Below are 17,917 nucleotides of genomic sequence, written 5' to 3'. Positions count from 1 at the left end.
GCATATGCCACTTTTGTACTCACTGCAGTAGTAACCCCATCTTCTGCTGCTTCATTCAACAGTTACAATGCAGATTCTGATCATATTTAGTATTTAATAAATTCCTTCAGCAACTAAAATTGTCCTAAGTGGGAAGACATGTAAGCCCAGATGACCCCCAACACACATGAGGTCTCAGCATAAGCAACTTACTTGGAACAAAGTGGTTTTGCCAGTGTGGGCAATTGTCCTCACTAGATTAAGCAGTACCTAGTTCTGGACTTCTCCTAAGCCATCCTGTGGTTGCAATAAAAGGTATTACCTGTCCCACCACATTTTATCTCATGTCATTAGATATCAAAGCTACAACACTGGCTACCGCCACAAGAGTAAAATGCTAGCTGCTGAGAAAAAAAAAGAAAAATTTGTTCCACTTTTAAACAGCTGTTTTTTTGGTTTTTTTTCTCTTCTCCTTACAGTTCCCATTTGGAAGCATGCATGGCTACAGGTTTCTATAAGCCCTGTGGAGGAAGGTTCCAGTAACTTCTTCACTTCCTATTTAGAAATACGGGGGTTTTACCTGCTGGTTCAGCTTCTTTAGTTCTTTATTTCTTTTGAAAGTGTATGTGTGACTGGGGCCCTGCTGATCTGAGGTCAGGGCAGTGAAACAGAAATAACTTTAAATTAATACAAGTGGAATAACAGACATATTTTCTACCCAGTAATACAGACGTCTTCTATGGAGCACTGGGACAAAGTCAACCTAACTCTACTGTATTTGGAATTTTTATTACAGTTCTCATGCTATTTACTTTGTCTTGTTAAGTGCATTGTGTATGATGATGAAAAAAGGTACTGACAACTCCTTAATAAATGGAAATTAATGGCCATAAGTTGACATCAAGTACCCTTATGTATGTGACTTAGATTTTCAGAGACTGTTTGTCTAAAACAAATTATTTATAAGTCAAACACCTTCCTTTTTCAACTTGATTAGCAGTTTGTTTATTCTTCTAAAGTATCTGTATTAAGAATTTCACTAATGACTTCATCACTTACCAGTTGCTCTTTTAAGGCTTCTTTCAAACTTATGAGTACTAACGTACAGCAGATACAAACTTTGTTTTAATTGTTATATGATAAACCACAACTAGCTTATCTTCTTTATCAATATTAGAATATACAAATGCATTAACTCATACTTTCCAAATCAATATTTAAGACTAGTGAAATGGAAGATAATGCTTATGCCTTTCTTCAGGCCTGAAATTGGAGAAAAAATTCCAAAAGGAATGGTCAGCTTGTGCTAACTCCTCCAATTTTAATTATCTTTGTGAAAGGACAGAGCAAGGCAGGTAAGTTATGATTTGTGGGGGAAAAAAAAAAGGCCAAGTACAAAGCAATTTTTTGCCTAGTATGTATTTTTTAAAATTCAGAATTAAGGATTCAACTCACAGATTTGTCTTTGAAAGTCATTCTGCAGATCTTCCCTTGAGGATCAGCACTGAAGTCTTAGAGAGCGTATAGATATTTTGCCAGAATCACTCCTTATCTGGTTTTATCTTACATGAAAGGGCTAACTCTGACATGAAACACACAGCTGCCATGACAATCTTAGGTAAACTGGACAAAACAGAACTTCCTCTTAGCTCTACTCCCTCTTACTGCCTCTGACCACAAATGAGGTCTGGGTTATGAGTTTAGACCAAACCATTGCAGTTATTACAAAATCTTGAAATGCTTGTGCAAACATAGTCACATCCTTTGGAGTTGAAATAGATACATCAAATAACAATTAAGAAAGAATTTCTAGTACTACTGAAGCTTTTTGACTGATGAGAAATCACTGATGAAATTTTAATTCTAGCTATATTTCTAGTCACATTTTATCAGTTGGCACTTGGATCATTTCAATGCCTTTGATTCTTTTTATTCCCAGCAATGGAAAAGAGCATACGGGATTTTAATGACACATTTCATCTGTGCAGATAAAATACAGAGTTGGTAGCCATTCTTCCTTCTTACAACTGGATAAATTTAGCAAGCAGCAGACAGCCTGACCTATGTTGTGTAGCCAAATGCAATTTGCAGACAAGTATAGGTTTTTAAATAATATCTTGGCTTCCCTTACACCGAAATCTTATGACTGACAGATAATCAAGAAGAAAACCATATGATCGAGAAGGGAATTAGCTGTCTGCTGATAAATCTTCTGCAAGGCACATATGTAAGTAACCACAATCTTCTAAATAAGTAATCTTCATTTAGTTACAAGGAGAAATAAAAAAGGTTTTTTTAAGCAGTAAGGTTTCTCTGCTACCATATATTCTCAACTAAATAAGCTTTTGAAGACTAGAAGGGAATCCAAATCTTCTTAATCCAAGAATAAAAGATTCACCAGTAGTTTTAAAGAGGAAAGCTTTAAATAACATCATAAAATAATCACAACCTTTCACTCACCATGTAATTTCTGGAAAAAAAAATCCTTAGGTAATTTGTATTTGAAAGTAATTTTCAAAGGTATCTATTTTGAAAGTCATATTCTGTCATACTTCTGCTTGATCCAAAGTTATTTAAATAGGAGTACCAACTTCATTTGTTAAACTAACAAGTTGCAGATGATGCCAGTAGACAGGAAAGGAGGGAGGAAATTCCTTGCTTGTAGCACTGGTGTCTTGACAATTTTTCTGTGGATTTAATCTTTGTATCATTTAATAGGATTTAAAAGCCCAGATTTTAATAAGAGGCCATTTTAATGGCCTAATCTGAGGAGAAGAAAACCCAAACAATCATAGTCTGCTGAGAAACAAGAAGTGTTACCTTTAGCCAGAGATTTGTGATGCCCTCAGTAGGTTAAGCACCAAGCACTAAGGGGCTGTTGTCTGGGCTCCTGCTTTGGAGCCTGTTGGATCTGAAAAACCTGTTAAGATAATGTGTTCCAGGCACAACATTTCTTCAGCTTCAGACCTGAGCTTCAGACCTACAGTAACAGGTTCCAAAAGCAACCTTGTGATGTGAGAAGCTGTTAGACTATGCACATTGACAGGATCATCAGAATTCTTGGTAGTATATATTGTACTCTGAAAAAGAAATTTAAAAAGCAACCTTCTACTCTCAGTTTGCAAAACATGTATAGTTGGATCATTTATTTATTTATTTTTTAAACTTTCGGGTGGTTTTTTTTTTCCTGCACAATGTCACTTTTTCATACATAATAATGATACAATATCAGTCTTAGTTTTGGTAGCCTTCAGTATCAAAAGTATAACTGTAACACTTAAAAAGTTACATTTACACACCTGGCACATTGAGTAAGATTTTTTAAAGTTCTAGTAGTAACAATTATACAATGTCTAGAAAAATACCATGTTAATTTTAAAAGAAGCAGTATGAAATTTTATTATATAGTACAAAGTCAGGTTAAAAATGTCTCTAAAGATGCCATTATTATAAATAATCAATTGATCTTGGTTTATGTTGTGTCAATTCTAGGAGAAATGTTCAAAAATACCTCACCCATCTTCCAAGCTTTTATCAACAGTGAATAATCCTCAAGGTATTTTACACTACAGAATTCACTTTAACAAAGTATTTACTGCAAAGTTCGTGATCGCCAGGATATAAAGCTAAAATACGTATTTCCAGCATAGCAGGAGGTAACCACGAAGGCAAAGAACTGTTGAGAGAGAGGAAAAAACAGATTAGGAAATGAATATATTTGAGATCACTGTAATTTCTAAGGAAAAAAATAGTTATGGGACTTGGGAAAAAGGAAAATAGCAAACTGACAAAAATGGCACACTCTCACCTCGTGCTCGTGTGGCCATGGCAGCCAACACTGTGTAAAAGTAAGCTTATACTATGCATGGATATATGGGCTTGGAGCAGACAAAACATTACATATTTCAACTTTTTTTATAAATTCCTCATTATACGGCCTCAGTATGGATCTTACAGATTGGACTGCCACCAATCTAAATACTTGCCACTTTTAGAGGCTGAGGAATTGTCTGTGGGACAATGTGAGCTCAACCTAACACTCCTGCCCTGCTGCTGTGTTCCAGATATTGCCTACAGCCCACCTGTACCTCAGCATGGCACACAGTGCATCTGTTTGCTTACAGATTCAAATGGATTCAAATGCAGGCCTAGATGTAGTCTCAAACAGCACTGCTGATTAGTTTACCAATTCCAGAGGTCCTCTACTGATAAATAAAGATATTCCTCAGTGTCAGCAACCACACTGTCATATTACTACCTTGTCAGAAATTGGTAACATTATAAGCCTTCTATAGCAGCCTAGATTTATTTCACTTGTACTGATAAAGTCCAATTCAGCACTAGTGCTTAAGTTCTTGTTAATCACTGCATGTTGTTCAGAACAGACATTCAAGATAGTCTTCATGAAAATATCAGAAAGTTTTGTGCTAGTAACTGAATCAAGTAAAGCTGCCACTGCAAATAAGATTAACACCACTTTTCTAAGAAGTGAGCAATGAGAGGACAAGAAGGAACAAACGCAAGTTACAGGACAGGAAATTTCAATTAGATATTAGGAAAAAAAAAAAACCCAAAACATCCCACAGCGTGAGTAATCAAACAGGCACACAGGCATTGTGGAATAGCCATATTTGGAAATACTCAAATTCAAGTGGACAAGGCCTTGGTAGCCTGATATGAGTTAGCCCTGCTATAGGAGTAGAGAGAGTTGGACCAGATGACTTCCAAGAAGTCCCTTCCAGCCTAAAAATATTTTATGATTCTACAGTTCCTGGCTTATATGCCATCATTGGCATGGGTAGGCACTGCTGAGCATTCATCCAGGCAATCTAAGCCTTTCAACAGAGGGCTCTTGGTGAGCATTGTCTACTGCAAATTTAATCTCTAACTCCAAAACACTGTAGATGATGATGTAAAATCTTATTACAACAAAATACTGTAGCATTCTTCTTTTCCCAATTATTTTGTTTCTTATTAAATAAAAGCTCCATCTAAAATCTTTCTAACAGAATGACTATTGGGGATAGATTATTTGCTAAATCCTCTATCCATGAACCCCTTAATGGATTTTGAAAGCAAGAATCCACATTTAATAGTTTATTTAGACACTGTATTAGATAAACATTATTAGGAAGTATTAGAAGAGAATACAAACCTCCCATGAGACACTGAACAGTCATGCATTTTGCATAAAACTTGAATCAGCATGGAAGCTTATCCAGCAGCAAGCAAGTTCCTGTTAGCTGCAGTGGCTGAGTAACAGATCTGTAGTTACAAACTGCCAAGAGGAGAAGACCCTGAACACCACTGAAATGACAGGGATTTAATGATCCAATTCCCAGGACAAAAACAGAGCAGGTGTTCAAGTTCCTGTGTTCATGGCCATACAAAATAAGCTTCAGACAGGAGTTGTGAATAGTCAGGAGGACAACTGCAGAAGCATGAACACTCAATAATTTGGAATTCCTGTATACAATTGAATATGACTCCTATTGCCACAATATGAAAGAAGTTCTTTTACAAGTCCCTTAACTTTGCTAGGGATTTGTGTTCACCTAACTCAAAAAGTGACAAGGCTCTTTCTTTTCTGTTCCTGTTTTGTTTTGGTTTTTTATTTTTTATCCACTTTGACTGTTTTGGATTTCTAAATCTAAGCACTAAGATAGTAATGTCATCACGTTACATGATTTTTCACATATTGCCCTTGCAACTCAAAGGAAAGATTATCAGAAGTTGAAGCTGTGACAGGAAGATCATTGTGGAAACAGCAATAGCATTCCAGGGCTTTCCCCAGGGTGCTCTGTGGACAATGTAGACAATAGCTCAGCCCACAGAAAGCTGAATGCATCTTACGCATAAGCATGCAAAGTTAGCTGAGTTAGTTTGCTAACTAAAACTGCTTTTGAAGTTGTCCAAGTGCATTGGGGTGATTTGATGCTCACACAATCTTTTTTGTCTGCTCTGATGTGCAGACCTCAGCCAGAGAGCTGGTAATAAATGGGGCCAAGGGAGGAGGAAATCAGTGTGATCTTAAAAACATTACTGCCTTTTCTGATGTGACTGTTATCTGATGGAATTTCTAGTCACCGCTAAAAATTATTAACTAAATTGCAGCTACTTATAGGTTTTGTGTGTGACCTCTATCACTCTGCAGCTTTTCAAAATGCAGAACACCTGCAACTTCAACCCATACTTCCAATGAGCCTTCATTGGCTATAACTTTACTGGACGTAGAACTGACTTAAACAAAAAATGAACTCACTGAAGAAGCTGCCCAGCTGTTGTAATTGTGATTGTCCAGATCTTTGGTAACTGAAGATGCATCTACAATGGCAGCAATGAGATACAAAACAAAGGCACTTCCATTGAAACACAGACCCTGTTGAAAAGACAAACATACATCATTAATATACACAGGCATTTGTTTTCCACCATTATGAAACTCTCTTCTGAAATACACTGAACACATGCAGTGTACACCAGAATTGTCATTCTTAACTGTTTTTGCATTTTTCCATGTTTCTATCTGTGAGATTAAAATTTAACTGCTTTGAAGATCCATAAACATTGAGCCATATTTTGGACAAACTCTTCTCTCCATCACACTAAATCCAAAAAAGTCTTAAAGTTGGTGTGCTGTGATTTTCCAGACATGAAAATAAGGACTCAGTTTGGTTACTGCAATCTAAGGTTAGGAAGTAAGAATATGACTCTACATGATAAAAAACAAAACAAAGAAACAAGACCAAATTGCACTTTGATTACATTTCTAATCTACACAAATAAAGGAATCAATAATTCCTGGCATATGGAGAGTATTTATAAAGCTTCCAAAACTTTGTTTTCTACACTACTGAAGGACATAAAGAGAGTGACTTTTTTTCTCAGTTGTATTCTTCCATCTCTCAGTACCTTTCCCTTCTGTCTGTTTTTAAGAGGAGAAAGAAACAGGTAAATCTAAGGAGGAGAACAGTCTGACTGGACTACATGGGTCATCAAGACCCATGGCAGATGCTGCATTTTCTCTTTCAAGAGGCAAAGTTAATGCCTCTTGAGTTAAAATAAGTCTCAGGGTACTTATATTTATTACTAAGAAAGAAGCAAAGCAGGTAACAATGACCTCACATAACCATAGAGAGAGCAAACAAAAAGTTTGTTTGGTTTTTGCATGTGAGAAAGAACAGGAAAGGAAGAGAGAACAGATGTCTAAGAAGATGAAAGAGAAAAATGTATGAGGGTTTTTTTAAAGTACATTATTTTAATACGTTGTCCTTTACTTTTTCACTACTTGGTCATGGAAGTTTCTTCTTACTAAAAAAAAAAGTTAAATCCCTTCAAACTCCATCCTGCTACTTGTCTAAGGCATACAAATTTGGTGCCATGTTTAGGTGGAAGCCTCGGTTATGCTTTGTATCTAGTTACAATTGCAGGAATGGGTAACTCAATATAGACCTCGTCCTCATGTACATAATCAGCTCCCTTCAGCTTCTGACCCCAGTTTTGCACTCTAGACTGTCACACAAATATAACCTCTAACACCGTTGCTCTAGTTGCTTACATGTTGCCATATTGGTGCAACTCCAACTTATTAATTCCCACTGTGTGTCCCGGTGGATGCTAGGAATTTATGCCAATTACCCACAATTTAATTCACTTTTCACCAGCTTTGGCAAAATCTAAAAAAAGCTGCAGCTCAAGAAGAGAAGTTAAGAAGGAACAGTGGAAAAGATCCACTTATCCTTCTGCAGGGAACTGGGCTGGGCAGTGCCTCAGCACTCAGATGGAGTCCAAGGACTGGCACTTGAGATTTGATTCACACACAAATGAGTGGGGGGTTCATCTCACCTATATCAGTTTGTTTAAGAAAAGGTACTGTGTCTATCCACCAATCTCACCCCTTGTTTTATCTGAGCACTACAGCAATAAAATATCAAACTGTCAGTTTTAGGATGAGATGCCAACAATTGGCAGGTTCTGGTGAACTTCTGTAAAGCACTGATTTAGAAACTCCAAATTTGATTACCTAGAGTATTTGTTGTTATTTTCAAATTTCCCATTCCAAAAAGACTCAATTACCCTGGAAAGCTACAAATCCCTGCAATATCTTGTCATGTAGAAAAAAGGAAAAAGCACATAATTTCTGCAAAGTGCTGCTCTGGGAAATAACACTGTTGAGGAAGATGGGATGCAGTGCAAGCTGATTGGGCCTTTGCTGCCAATATATTACTCAAACCAAATGGTTCATGCTAAATTACCATCTGCTTCTTAAATTCAAATTCACCAGATTTTAAAAGCTTCCATTGATTGTTTTAGCAAAAAACTTGCACTATGAAGGAGAGTCAGTTTTGAAGCACGTCTTTTGGGTTAATTTGCAGTAAAAGTAACTGCATCTTAAGCAATTTGGTAATGTGCTTAACCTGCAAAAAGTGCATTTATGACAGAGATGTCCAGATGTAATTTTGGATACTGCGTACAATAGGAACAGTTTGAGCTAACAGTCGCCTAAGGAAGCAGAGAAATAACTAGAAGATACTGAAATTCAGGATTCTTCAGAGAACAGGGTAAAGGTGGGTGTAAACTCACTCAAAAATATGTGTGTCATGCTCTTTCCTACAAAGACTTTAAAAGCACCTCTCTGAAAAGAGACTCAACATTCCTCTTGGCCATACAGGAGCAGCAGAGAACCAATTCAAGGGCTGTACCCAAAAGCTATTTTAATACCTTAGGGCAAAACAAGCTGAAACACAAGCATCTTTTATTTGTTTTGTGTTTATTTTTGTTTTGTATTTATTTTCTCTTTATATGACCCTTTTATATAAAAGGAGACTACCTTTTGGACTTACATTTATGTACATCTACAATATATTTGGAACTCAGAGCAAGAAATATATGTGATGTGAAATAGAAACAAATCAAATATTCCAGTTTGTCTACCACATAGATATGGGGCAACTCATTTATGTGCAGTTGTCTCCTAATAGCATTCAACTGATGAAAGAAGGGTAATGACCAAAGCTTTATTCAAATGGATATAAAGATGCTTTCCCTTTGAATGTACTTTACTTACTTGTAATGCAATGGGAAAAAAAAAAACAAAACCACACACCTTTAAATGTACTCAGACACATTACTGCTGTAATTGAAATAATCCAGCATTTCTATAGCAGTGTTACAGGCTTAATGGTAATTGCTGGTTATGAAACTTGAAAATAGAGAAGCTATCTGAACATAATCCTGGTTGTTCTTATTAGTAATTGCTATAGCTGGCTATTTATTGCAGCAGCAAATGGGAACACTAAAAGAGAAGAGTATTCTAGTATTCAATTTTAGTCACATACACAATATAGCTGATAACAAGCTGTTAGCAAAACTGAAGTCAAATACATTTCATCATAGAAATAACAGAATTCTAGTCAATAATATTTAGCTGTTAAAAAAAAACAAACCAATATCTCACTGTATCCAACAAATGCAAAGATAAAATTTATAGTGATTCTTAGATGGGTCACAAATAGCCAGTTGGCTGAAATGACGATGACTTTTAGGATCTACTATCCCAAAGACCAGACTGTTATGCAAATGAGGTAAAAATATACTGTTGAGAGTTAGAGCTGGCCAGGTTTGCTGGATATAAAAACTGGATCTGCATTTTAAGTGCCTGTGAAATTTTTCTGTAATTACAGTAGCTGTTTATCTGATTTGCTTTAACTCTTGAGCTCAAAGCAAAGGATTACATGGTACATATTTTACATATATATAATTTTCAGCACCATTTTCACAGTAGACTACATAGGGATTGTCAGAGTGTTGCTACCTCTGAACTATCCTTGCTTTAACTTCAGCAGAGGAAGACTCATGTTTTAAGAGCCCAAGTCCTGCTTCTAATGCATGGTGTTGATTCCAGTAAGGATTTCTGCTGTTTAAGCCATATGGCCAAGTCTGTTACCTCAGAGGCAGCAACAGACTCATTCTTCATGGGACATAACCACTACAGAGAGAAAAAGAGGTCAGTGTGCATAAGTATCAGTCACACACACATTAAAAATCAAGACACTACATAAATTGCTGAACAAAATGGTGAAACATAGAAAAAAGTGCTTTGAAAGTATCTGAGTAGTGTGAAAGTTAAACACTGCAGGTATGCAGCCACATAGTAATTAGGGAAAAATCTGCAAAGAGTACAAGTAGAGTTGGTTAAATATACATGTAGAATGCACCAATATTTTATTCTCTTCAAAACCCAGCAAACCTGGAACAACAAAGAATGGGTATATTTACCACCATGGTCCATGGCACTTGTGGGATCCTGGTGTAGGTCATTGTCATGTAGATGATCAGAAAGAAGACGGTGAGAACCCAGTAGAACACAGCTACAAACATCACCCAGCCAAAGGCTGGATAGAGAAAGTATTCTGTTCCAGCGATCAGGGTCCACACCAGCAGCCCCAATACCTGCAAAAGTTAGAAGAAAGAAAACTATTAGAGAAGAAAGAAAACTATTACACAGTTCTAGACCTCACACATTCTTTCAAGGTCAAGGGGCGACACCACTGCCACTCACATGAACCATTCAATGAGCTGGACGGGGATGCTGCACTGGCAAAATACTGATCTGACAAAAAAGATCCTATAAAACTGGTTTTACTGTGGCAGGGTGTCACAAAGGAAAAGGCGTCTTATCTGTTGATTTAGCTCAACCTTTAACTACTATGGAGCCATACTTGCAGTGGTTTTACAGCTAGGTCCCAAAAGGATTGATTATTGCAGCTTACTTGCTGATGTGCATGAATTCAAATACTGCTGTTTTGCTGCCAGCAATGTCACTTTAGAAACAACAGCCTGTGAAGACCACTGGGATCTTCAGGTTTGATCTGCCACAGTCACAGGTCACTTACTAGTTGGAGTCGAGCTCAGACTGGCCCACACATGCTCTGTGGATTGGCAGACACCATGGACACAGAACAACTTACTGTAAAAGGTTGTAGTAAAATACCAACACCACTACAACCTATAACTCTAACCGGAGAAGAGCAAGTCAGATCAGGAATGTCGTTATATTCCACAGCTCTTAAAACGTCTCCTAGGTTACTTGACCCTAAGTAGTAGACAAGGACTCACAAAAACTCCCTCCTGTTGGATCTGTTCAGATCCAAGACAAAGAAATACGTGAACATACTCTCTTCAGTTTTCTCCAGTGTTAGGTGATCTCCAACGCATTAAAAGGAATGAGGAGCGAGCAAAGCACAGGTCAAGTCATATGCCACAGGAAAAAAAAAAGTTGTGTGTTTTTCAAGTTGCCCAGCAATTAGAAAAACCTTAACCATAAAAAGAAAGTGATATTCTATACCTTAAAAACAAACAAACAAACATAAAGCAAAGGTCACTTTATTAGACTCAGATGTGGGAACTAGAATTCCTGTATTTGCAACAAGGCTTAGCTCTTTCTGCTATCTGGACTATGGTGAAATTACCTAGCAGTGAGAAATGGATTACAAAATTAAAGCAAATTGAAATGCATTTAACACATAAGAGCCACAGCTGGACAGCCTAAAGAATTTTCTACCCCAATATTCTATTCCAGCCTAAAGAATTTTCTACCCCAATATTCTATTCCAGCAGCAGTTAGTAGCAGACACCTGAGGAAATACATTAAAGAACAGACCATACAACAGTAATATTTCCTTGGACTACCCTCCTCAGCTCTCAGGACCAGTGCAGTGAAGGGACTTCCTGAGCTTGTGGTGATAGCTTTGTAATCAACAGACCCTGAGAGCAGATGATGGTTTTGCTACAGCTTCATTTGCACAAGACCTGATCCTATTCCCATGCAAGCTGCTGGCCATGGTCACATTTACTTCTCTATTGCAGAATTTAACATATATATATAATGTTTAGAGATCTATCATTCATGTTTACAAGACAAAACTTTACTGTTATAGAAAAGTTTCTTGTATTTGGTCCTCCTACCACCTTGCATCTTCAATTTTTATTTTGTCTTCAATTCATCCTCCAAATTGCCACACAAACTTAATTCAGCCCTCTACCATGTATTGAGATTCATACCAGGAGATTCAATGTATATTATTTGTACATTAATCTACATCTGCATCATGCATACAAAAAAAGCACTGCACAAAAAATGTCTGGTTTATGATTTGTTTGGAGTTTTCTTTCTCTCTTAGGAGAAAAAGCATATAATGGTCTGTTTAAGAGCATTTTCCCCCACCGTCTTCACCAATCCACCAGTTTCTCTTCAACAGGAAGCTCTAAAACTGGCTCAGACCGGGATAAAAATTCCTGCTTTTCACAGCATACCAGGGGAGGGCAGCATTGCCTAGTAAGAACAGTACAAATAGCGTTCAGTGGAGACTTTAAAACACACTATTTTCAATGCAGTTATCGGTTCAGCAATGCTCCCCATAGTTCATTTTAATTCTACTTCCAACAACGTTTTACTAATAGTAGCAATTCAGTTAATAGCACCTCAAATTACAAGAACTACCCACAATCAGATAAAAAGCAACTCAATTTTCATGTAACAAGTATTTTAAGACTAAACAATTTTGATAGACTGTTTAGTTAAAAAAAATACCATTTTTGTGGGATACAAAGTTGTTTTTCATTACACCCATACACTTTAATCCAAATTTAAATTCATCATCCAGAAATTATACTGATAAACAATTGATCTCGTGCTTGATAAATAATTATTGAAGGTAGATTTATCCTAGATCTGAGTATCTTTTAAAATATCAAGAAGGGAAATTTTGAAGGTGAGGGGAAAAAAATTAAACATCATTAAATACTCTGTTTATAAATGTTGATTTTTAGAACACTTTTAAATAGAGAAGTAGATTTTTCATGAAATGCACAAGACTATGAACAAATGCAATAAGATTGATAGAGATACCTCAGCTTATAGAATGGATTATTATTTGAAAGAGCAAAATCTTCACAAGTGGCAAATTATTAAAATTAAAAAGGAAAATTCTGAGGTTACACGAGACCACTAATCTTACATAACCACACACTAAAGCTAGCAAGACATTCCCTAGAGCACGAGTATCCAGGTTGGGCCCTGTTTTTTCCAGCAGTATTCTAATCTGGAATTATCACCCCTCTTCCAAGATCATTTTAATATTTAGGTGGCTGTACACCTCACATGTATTCCAAAGAATTGCTTTTAATCCACATTTTTAGCTAGCTTGTATCAATGGTAGAACATCTCACCCAGGCAATTGAGATGCACCGCAGATGCTACAGATTTATATTCTTAACTGGTTCCTGCATCGTAACTTTGATGGGTTGCATATTAGAGCACATTTGACATTTTCAGTTAGATCCAGATACTCTTACAGCATATTACTGGAGCTGACAGGCTAAAATAATATTTCAGACTTCTTGATTAGACCTGAAAAGGTCAGATCAGCCCATGGTCAACAATTCACTCTGTGTAGTTAAATGATATGGCAAATGGTTTCGCTGCATATGTAAACATATGCAATAAATTGATTTAGAGTTCATACTGGCCGTATGAATACCTCAGGAGCCAAAGGAATCCAGACATCTAGGCAAGCCTTCCGTGATTAGCTGGTATTCTCAGCATGCTAAATACCGAGAAGCTTCTGCAGTGTTAAACACCTGCCTCGTAATTTTCTGACTGTCCCTTACATGACAGGTTTGCTGTTCAACAGATCAGTACAAACTGGGTGACACTGCTGTATCTGCTGGAGCTGAGAATGCCACTTCTCCTACTGGTTTGGTATCACACCTCCCCACTGGGAAAAAGTGGACTATATTCAAATGTCAATTCAATGAGCATCCAGTGTACAGAATCTGGCAAGTGAGCGATAGACAAGCAATACTTGATTCCAAGATCAGCAACAGCTGGGGAGTGCCCGCAGTAATTCAGCGAGCACAGAGGGTGCACAGCCACCTTCACTGCTCCAGGTCAGCCCTAAGACAAAGGAGAAAGCTCCACCCAGGATCTGGGGAAGGCCTGTATCTCATTATGACCAGGTAAGCTAGAGTGTATTAGTAATAGCTAAGTATTTGATTTTAATTTATGAGCAAGTTGGAATATGCTTAATTAGAATTACAGGAACATACTACTATTGTGGAAAAAATGAGCCCAAGAAAGGGGGAGGGAAAGGCATGAAGAAGGCCCAAGAAAAGAATGCATTTTACCATTAATGTGGTAATGGATGAGAGGGGATGCTGGGTCCTAAGACTATAAGGGCTTCACCAACCGGGTCCGGTTTTTCAAGTCAGATGGGAATAGGGATGTCAGTGCAAGATAAAGGCAAGCAGTTTTCTGTTGTTTATAGCAGGTTCTGATTTCAACTCAGACATTTATTTTGTGGTCATTTTGCTGCTGCTTGATCAGGTACCTCCATTACTAAAATGCATTAATATGTCAATGCACTAATGCATACTTCAGCAGTTGGCAGACACCATAAAAAGTAAGTAACTTGGTAGCAAAGTCCAACATTATTGAGTGTGCAGGTTTAAAATTAAATGCTTAATTACATTTTCAAACCCTTAAATAAATGCCATAATTCTTCTGCAGTGTTGAGAACTTCAAAAATATGGGATTATTTAGTCACTTAAAAAAAAGGGCATTGTTGTTAGTACATGAGACACATCTTGTCTCGTATCACAAATCAGCAGGTATACAAGCAGCTGTGAGCTTGAATCTGTGTTTCCAGTTTTGCTTTTTAAAGCAGCTTAAAAACTGCAAAAGAAAATTAGTATTTGCAACCTGCATTTAAAAAGGCTATGATGTAATAACTCCTCTCCAGTGGTACCAGGGTTTGGAATTCTCCAGCATTTCTCCTGAGTGGTTAACTCAGCAACACAGTTAAAAATGTGTGTACATCCTTTCCACAATAAAAGAAGTCTCATTGTAGCAGAACTGACAGGAAGAAAAACCCAAGTCTCACGTATTAAATTAAAGCAAAACAAAAAAAAAATTGGCATGTTTGCCAGAAGCTTTTTCTATCCTTTATCTAAGAGATGCTTCCTGCGACCATAAGCACTGCAGGATTTATATGGAGTTGCTACTGGCACAGATGAAAAGGATGGCAGATGGATACTAGAAGAGTTGTGCATTTGCAGCACGAATTGCCTCCTGTATGCAAAGCCACCTAAACATGGATAGCATCCAGCAAGGAGAAAGCAAGACATCTTGCCTCTTCTTCCTAGCAAAGGAGATTTATGACTAGAAGACAGAGAGACCATTCTAAATTATTGCACATCATTATTTCATTACTAAATCACAAGTTAGGAGCTACCTTAGCAGCAGTACAAGCAGCCTGTCAGTGTCTCAACCTCCATCCTTTTCTCCCTTGGCTACATACCAGGATGGTGGTGCTGGTGTGGTTTTTAAGGAAAAAAAGAGTGAGAAAAAGAGAATTCTCCCTCTACTGTTCCTGTAAAACATGTCCAGGTCAGTCAGTCATAGGAACAGGCAGATTTAATGGTATCATTTCCAGCTGGTTTTATTTTACAGATTTATTGATTTATTTGCAGATTATTTACAGATACAGAATTACTTTTTTTTTTTAATGTTTTTCCAGCTCAGGCTAAATAGAGTAAATGTTTGCACTGCACTTTAAAAGAGTCTTTAAATCAGAATTTTTGTGCTCTCATACATCATCCATGAAGTGACATACAACAATTCTGCCTTCTGCCACTAGAGCGAGCACAATCATTGCTTTTTTCTTTAGGAAAGGGGCACTTTGCCCAGCAATAACATCAGGGCAATTTCCATTCAATGCAATCCCTGCAAAGGACCACTCAAAATAAGCAAGATATATATATATGTGTGTGCGTATAAATCTTTCATTAGGGTAATTCCAAATTTGAGTGTCTTCCCAAAGGGATTTTAACAGGATCACTTCCATACCAGGTACAACAGCAACATGAAGTGTAGGTTTATTCACGAACTAGTCCAAAATAAGAACATTTGATATGTTTCACTAAAAAAAAGAAAAATAAATAAAGAAAAAATATAAGTGATATTCTGTAATTGCTGGATAAATCAAACATCAATCCAGACTAAAATACAAAATATAAACACCTAATTTCTGCTGCAGTCACAGAAAAGGTGATAAGCATGTTTTTAAATGGAAAGATTCAAACTTCAAATATTTCTATTAACACTGAGTAAAGGTGCAAAGAGGAGGAAATTAAAAAATGTTTTTCAGCTACAGTTTTTAGAGATACAAGAACCTCACTTAAGTGTCTTTGAAATTTCAAGGGCCATGTGAATGTGCTCTGGAACAGTCTAATCAATACATTGCCTTACCCTACTGCTTCTCTTTCCCAGTCTCAAACATTTTTTTTCAAACACCAAACATTACAATGAGCTGACATCAGCCACTCACTAGTGTCCCCTCCTCATTAGATTTTTCAGGGCTTTGCCTTGCTAGAAAAAAAATTTTAAATCCACAGTGCTTGCAGAAGCATGCCAGTGGTCAAAGTGGACATACCAATTTTATAATTTGCATAGTACAACCCTTAGCATCAAACTTAAACAGCAGCTACAGGTCTCAAATCTCTCCTAGCTTTGAAAACACTTCTGCCTAATAAAAGCCCAAAATCCAGTCTCTTCTACTTTCCCAGAATTTCTAAAAATTGCCTGAATACCTGTTTAATTACTTTCAAGTGACCAGTTTCAGTGTTGACTCTTCCCGCTGGTCTTCAAGATGAGTGTCATGCTCTTGCCTGTGTGGCAGCACCAGCACACATCCCTCACTACAGGCTAAATGGACTTGAAATAGTGGCAATACTGACCATTGCTTCAGAGAACCACCCCCCAGAGCTGTTGTTTAGAATAGAATTCCTAAGAAGGAAAACTGCTGGAATCAGCACGTGCCAAAATATGTTCCGGAAATAGGTCTTCATCAAAGACTGAACTCTCTTACCCCAGAGTTTAGTCCAAATCCTATGACATGCCAGAAAACCTCCTGACCCAAGATTGAAATGGGTCAAAGCCTTCTGGCAGACACTTCATTCAATAGGGAACACACCTATTCCGGAATGAGACTTCAGACAAAGCCCTTCAAGGGCTGACAGACCTCTGCTGCCTTTCCCACAGCTCCACAAAGCAGGGAAGTCCTTCCACACCTACCCCAAACGCCCCAGAAAGAGCCCAGGAGCACCTCTGCCTAAAAAACTGGGGACCAGACCTCCTTATATGTGAGCCAGTAAAGGGAGTCCAGTCCTGGTGTTCAGATGGTGACGCTCATTATCCAGACCAGCCGTGCAGTGAGGATGCACTGAACTGGCCATGGCATGTGTAAGTAAGGGTATCAGCTTGTACTTCCAAAAGGAGTCACACTGGGAGGCAGAGCCAGCACTCAGGACTGCCCAAGAAACTACAGACTCTCATTGGGAAGAGCGGAGAGAAGGAGGCATGCAAGTGAGAAACTTTTTTTTCTGATCAGAATAGGCACTGCCCAGGCATAAAGATAACAGCACCTGGGCAAAATGCAGAGGCACACCCAATTTCATGTCACCTTAATAATCTACCACCTACTAAAAAGGTGTAAATCACAAAGGTACTCCTTCTCCACTGCAGTCCATGCATGGGAAGTCTTCTGTGATATGGTGCTTTGGCTCATTGCATCTAGTATCCCAGAAAAATAACCCAGGGGTGGGAGTCAGTAAGGAAATCGTGCTGTCCATGCCAGCAGCACATTACAGGTTGCTTCACCTGAGAAATATGCATGGAATGTGTGGGACCAGAGCTAGCACCAGTAACACAGTAAATTTAAGGAGGTAGCTTATATTAAAAAAAAACAAGAGATGTTTTCTGGAAAACACAGACATGCTATATCAAAATTATGAAATCACTACAACAGATTTCTTACAGTTTCTCAGGAAGCTCTATTAATAACTAGAGGCAGAGTAGTGGATATTCAGAAGGTAAATA

General features: G+C 37.6%; 1 protein-coding gene across 1 annotated transcript in view; it reads right to left on the bottom strand.

Moving 5' to 3' along the window:
- Positions 1 to 3,089: 3,089 nt before the first annotated feature.
- The window catches only part of CMTM8 (CKLF like MARVEL transmembrane domain containing 8), a 35,911-nt gene continuing 21,083 nt past the window's right edge, over positions 3,090 to 17,917 (bottom strand). Inside the window, exons 2-4 of the mRNA XM_053985614.1 lie at positions 10,258 to 10,431; positions 6,242 to 6,358; positions 3,090 to 3,655 (exon numbers count right to left, since the gene is read on the bottom strand). Of these exons, the coding sequence (XP_053841589.1) occupies positions 3,572 to 3,655; positions 6,242 to 6,358; positions 10,258 to 10,431 (375 nt within the window). The 3' untranslated portion in view covers positions 3,090 to 3,571. The remainder of the gene's footprint in view (positions 3,656 to 6,241; positions 6,359 to 10,257; positions 10,432 to 17,917) is intronic.

Source organism: Vidua macroura, chromosome 1 (assembly GCF_024509145.1).
Source record: "Vidua macroura isolate BioBank_ID:100142 chromosome 1, ASM2450914v1, whole genome shotgun sequence".
Classification (NCBI taxonomy): Eukaryota; Metazoa; Chordata; class Aves; order Passeriformes; family Viduidae; genus Vidua; species Vidua macroura.
This window is presented reverse-complemented; position numbering and strand designations above follow the sequence as displayed.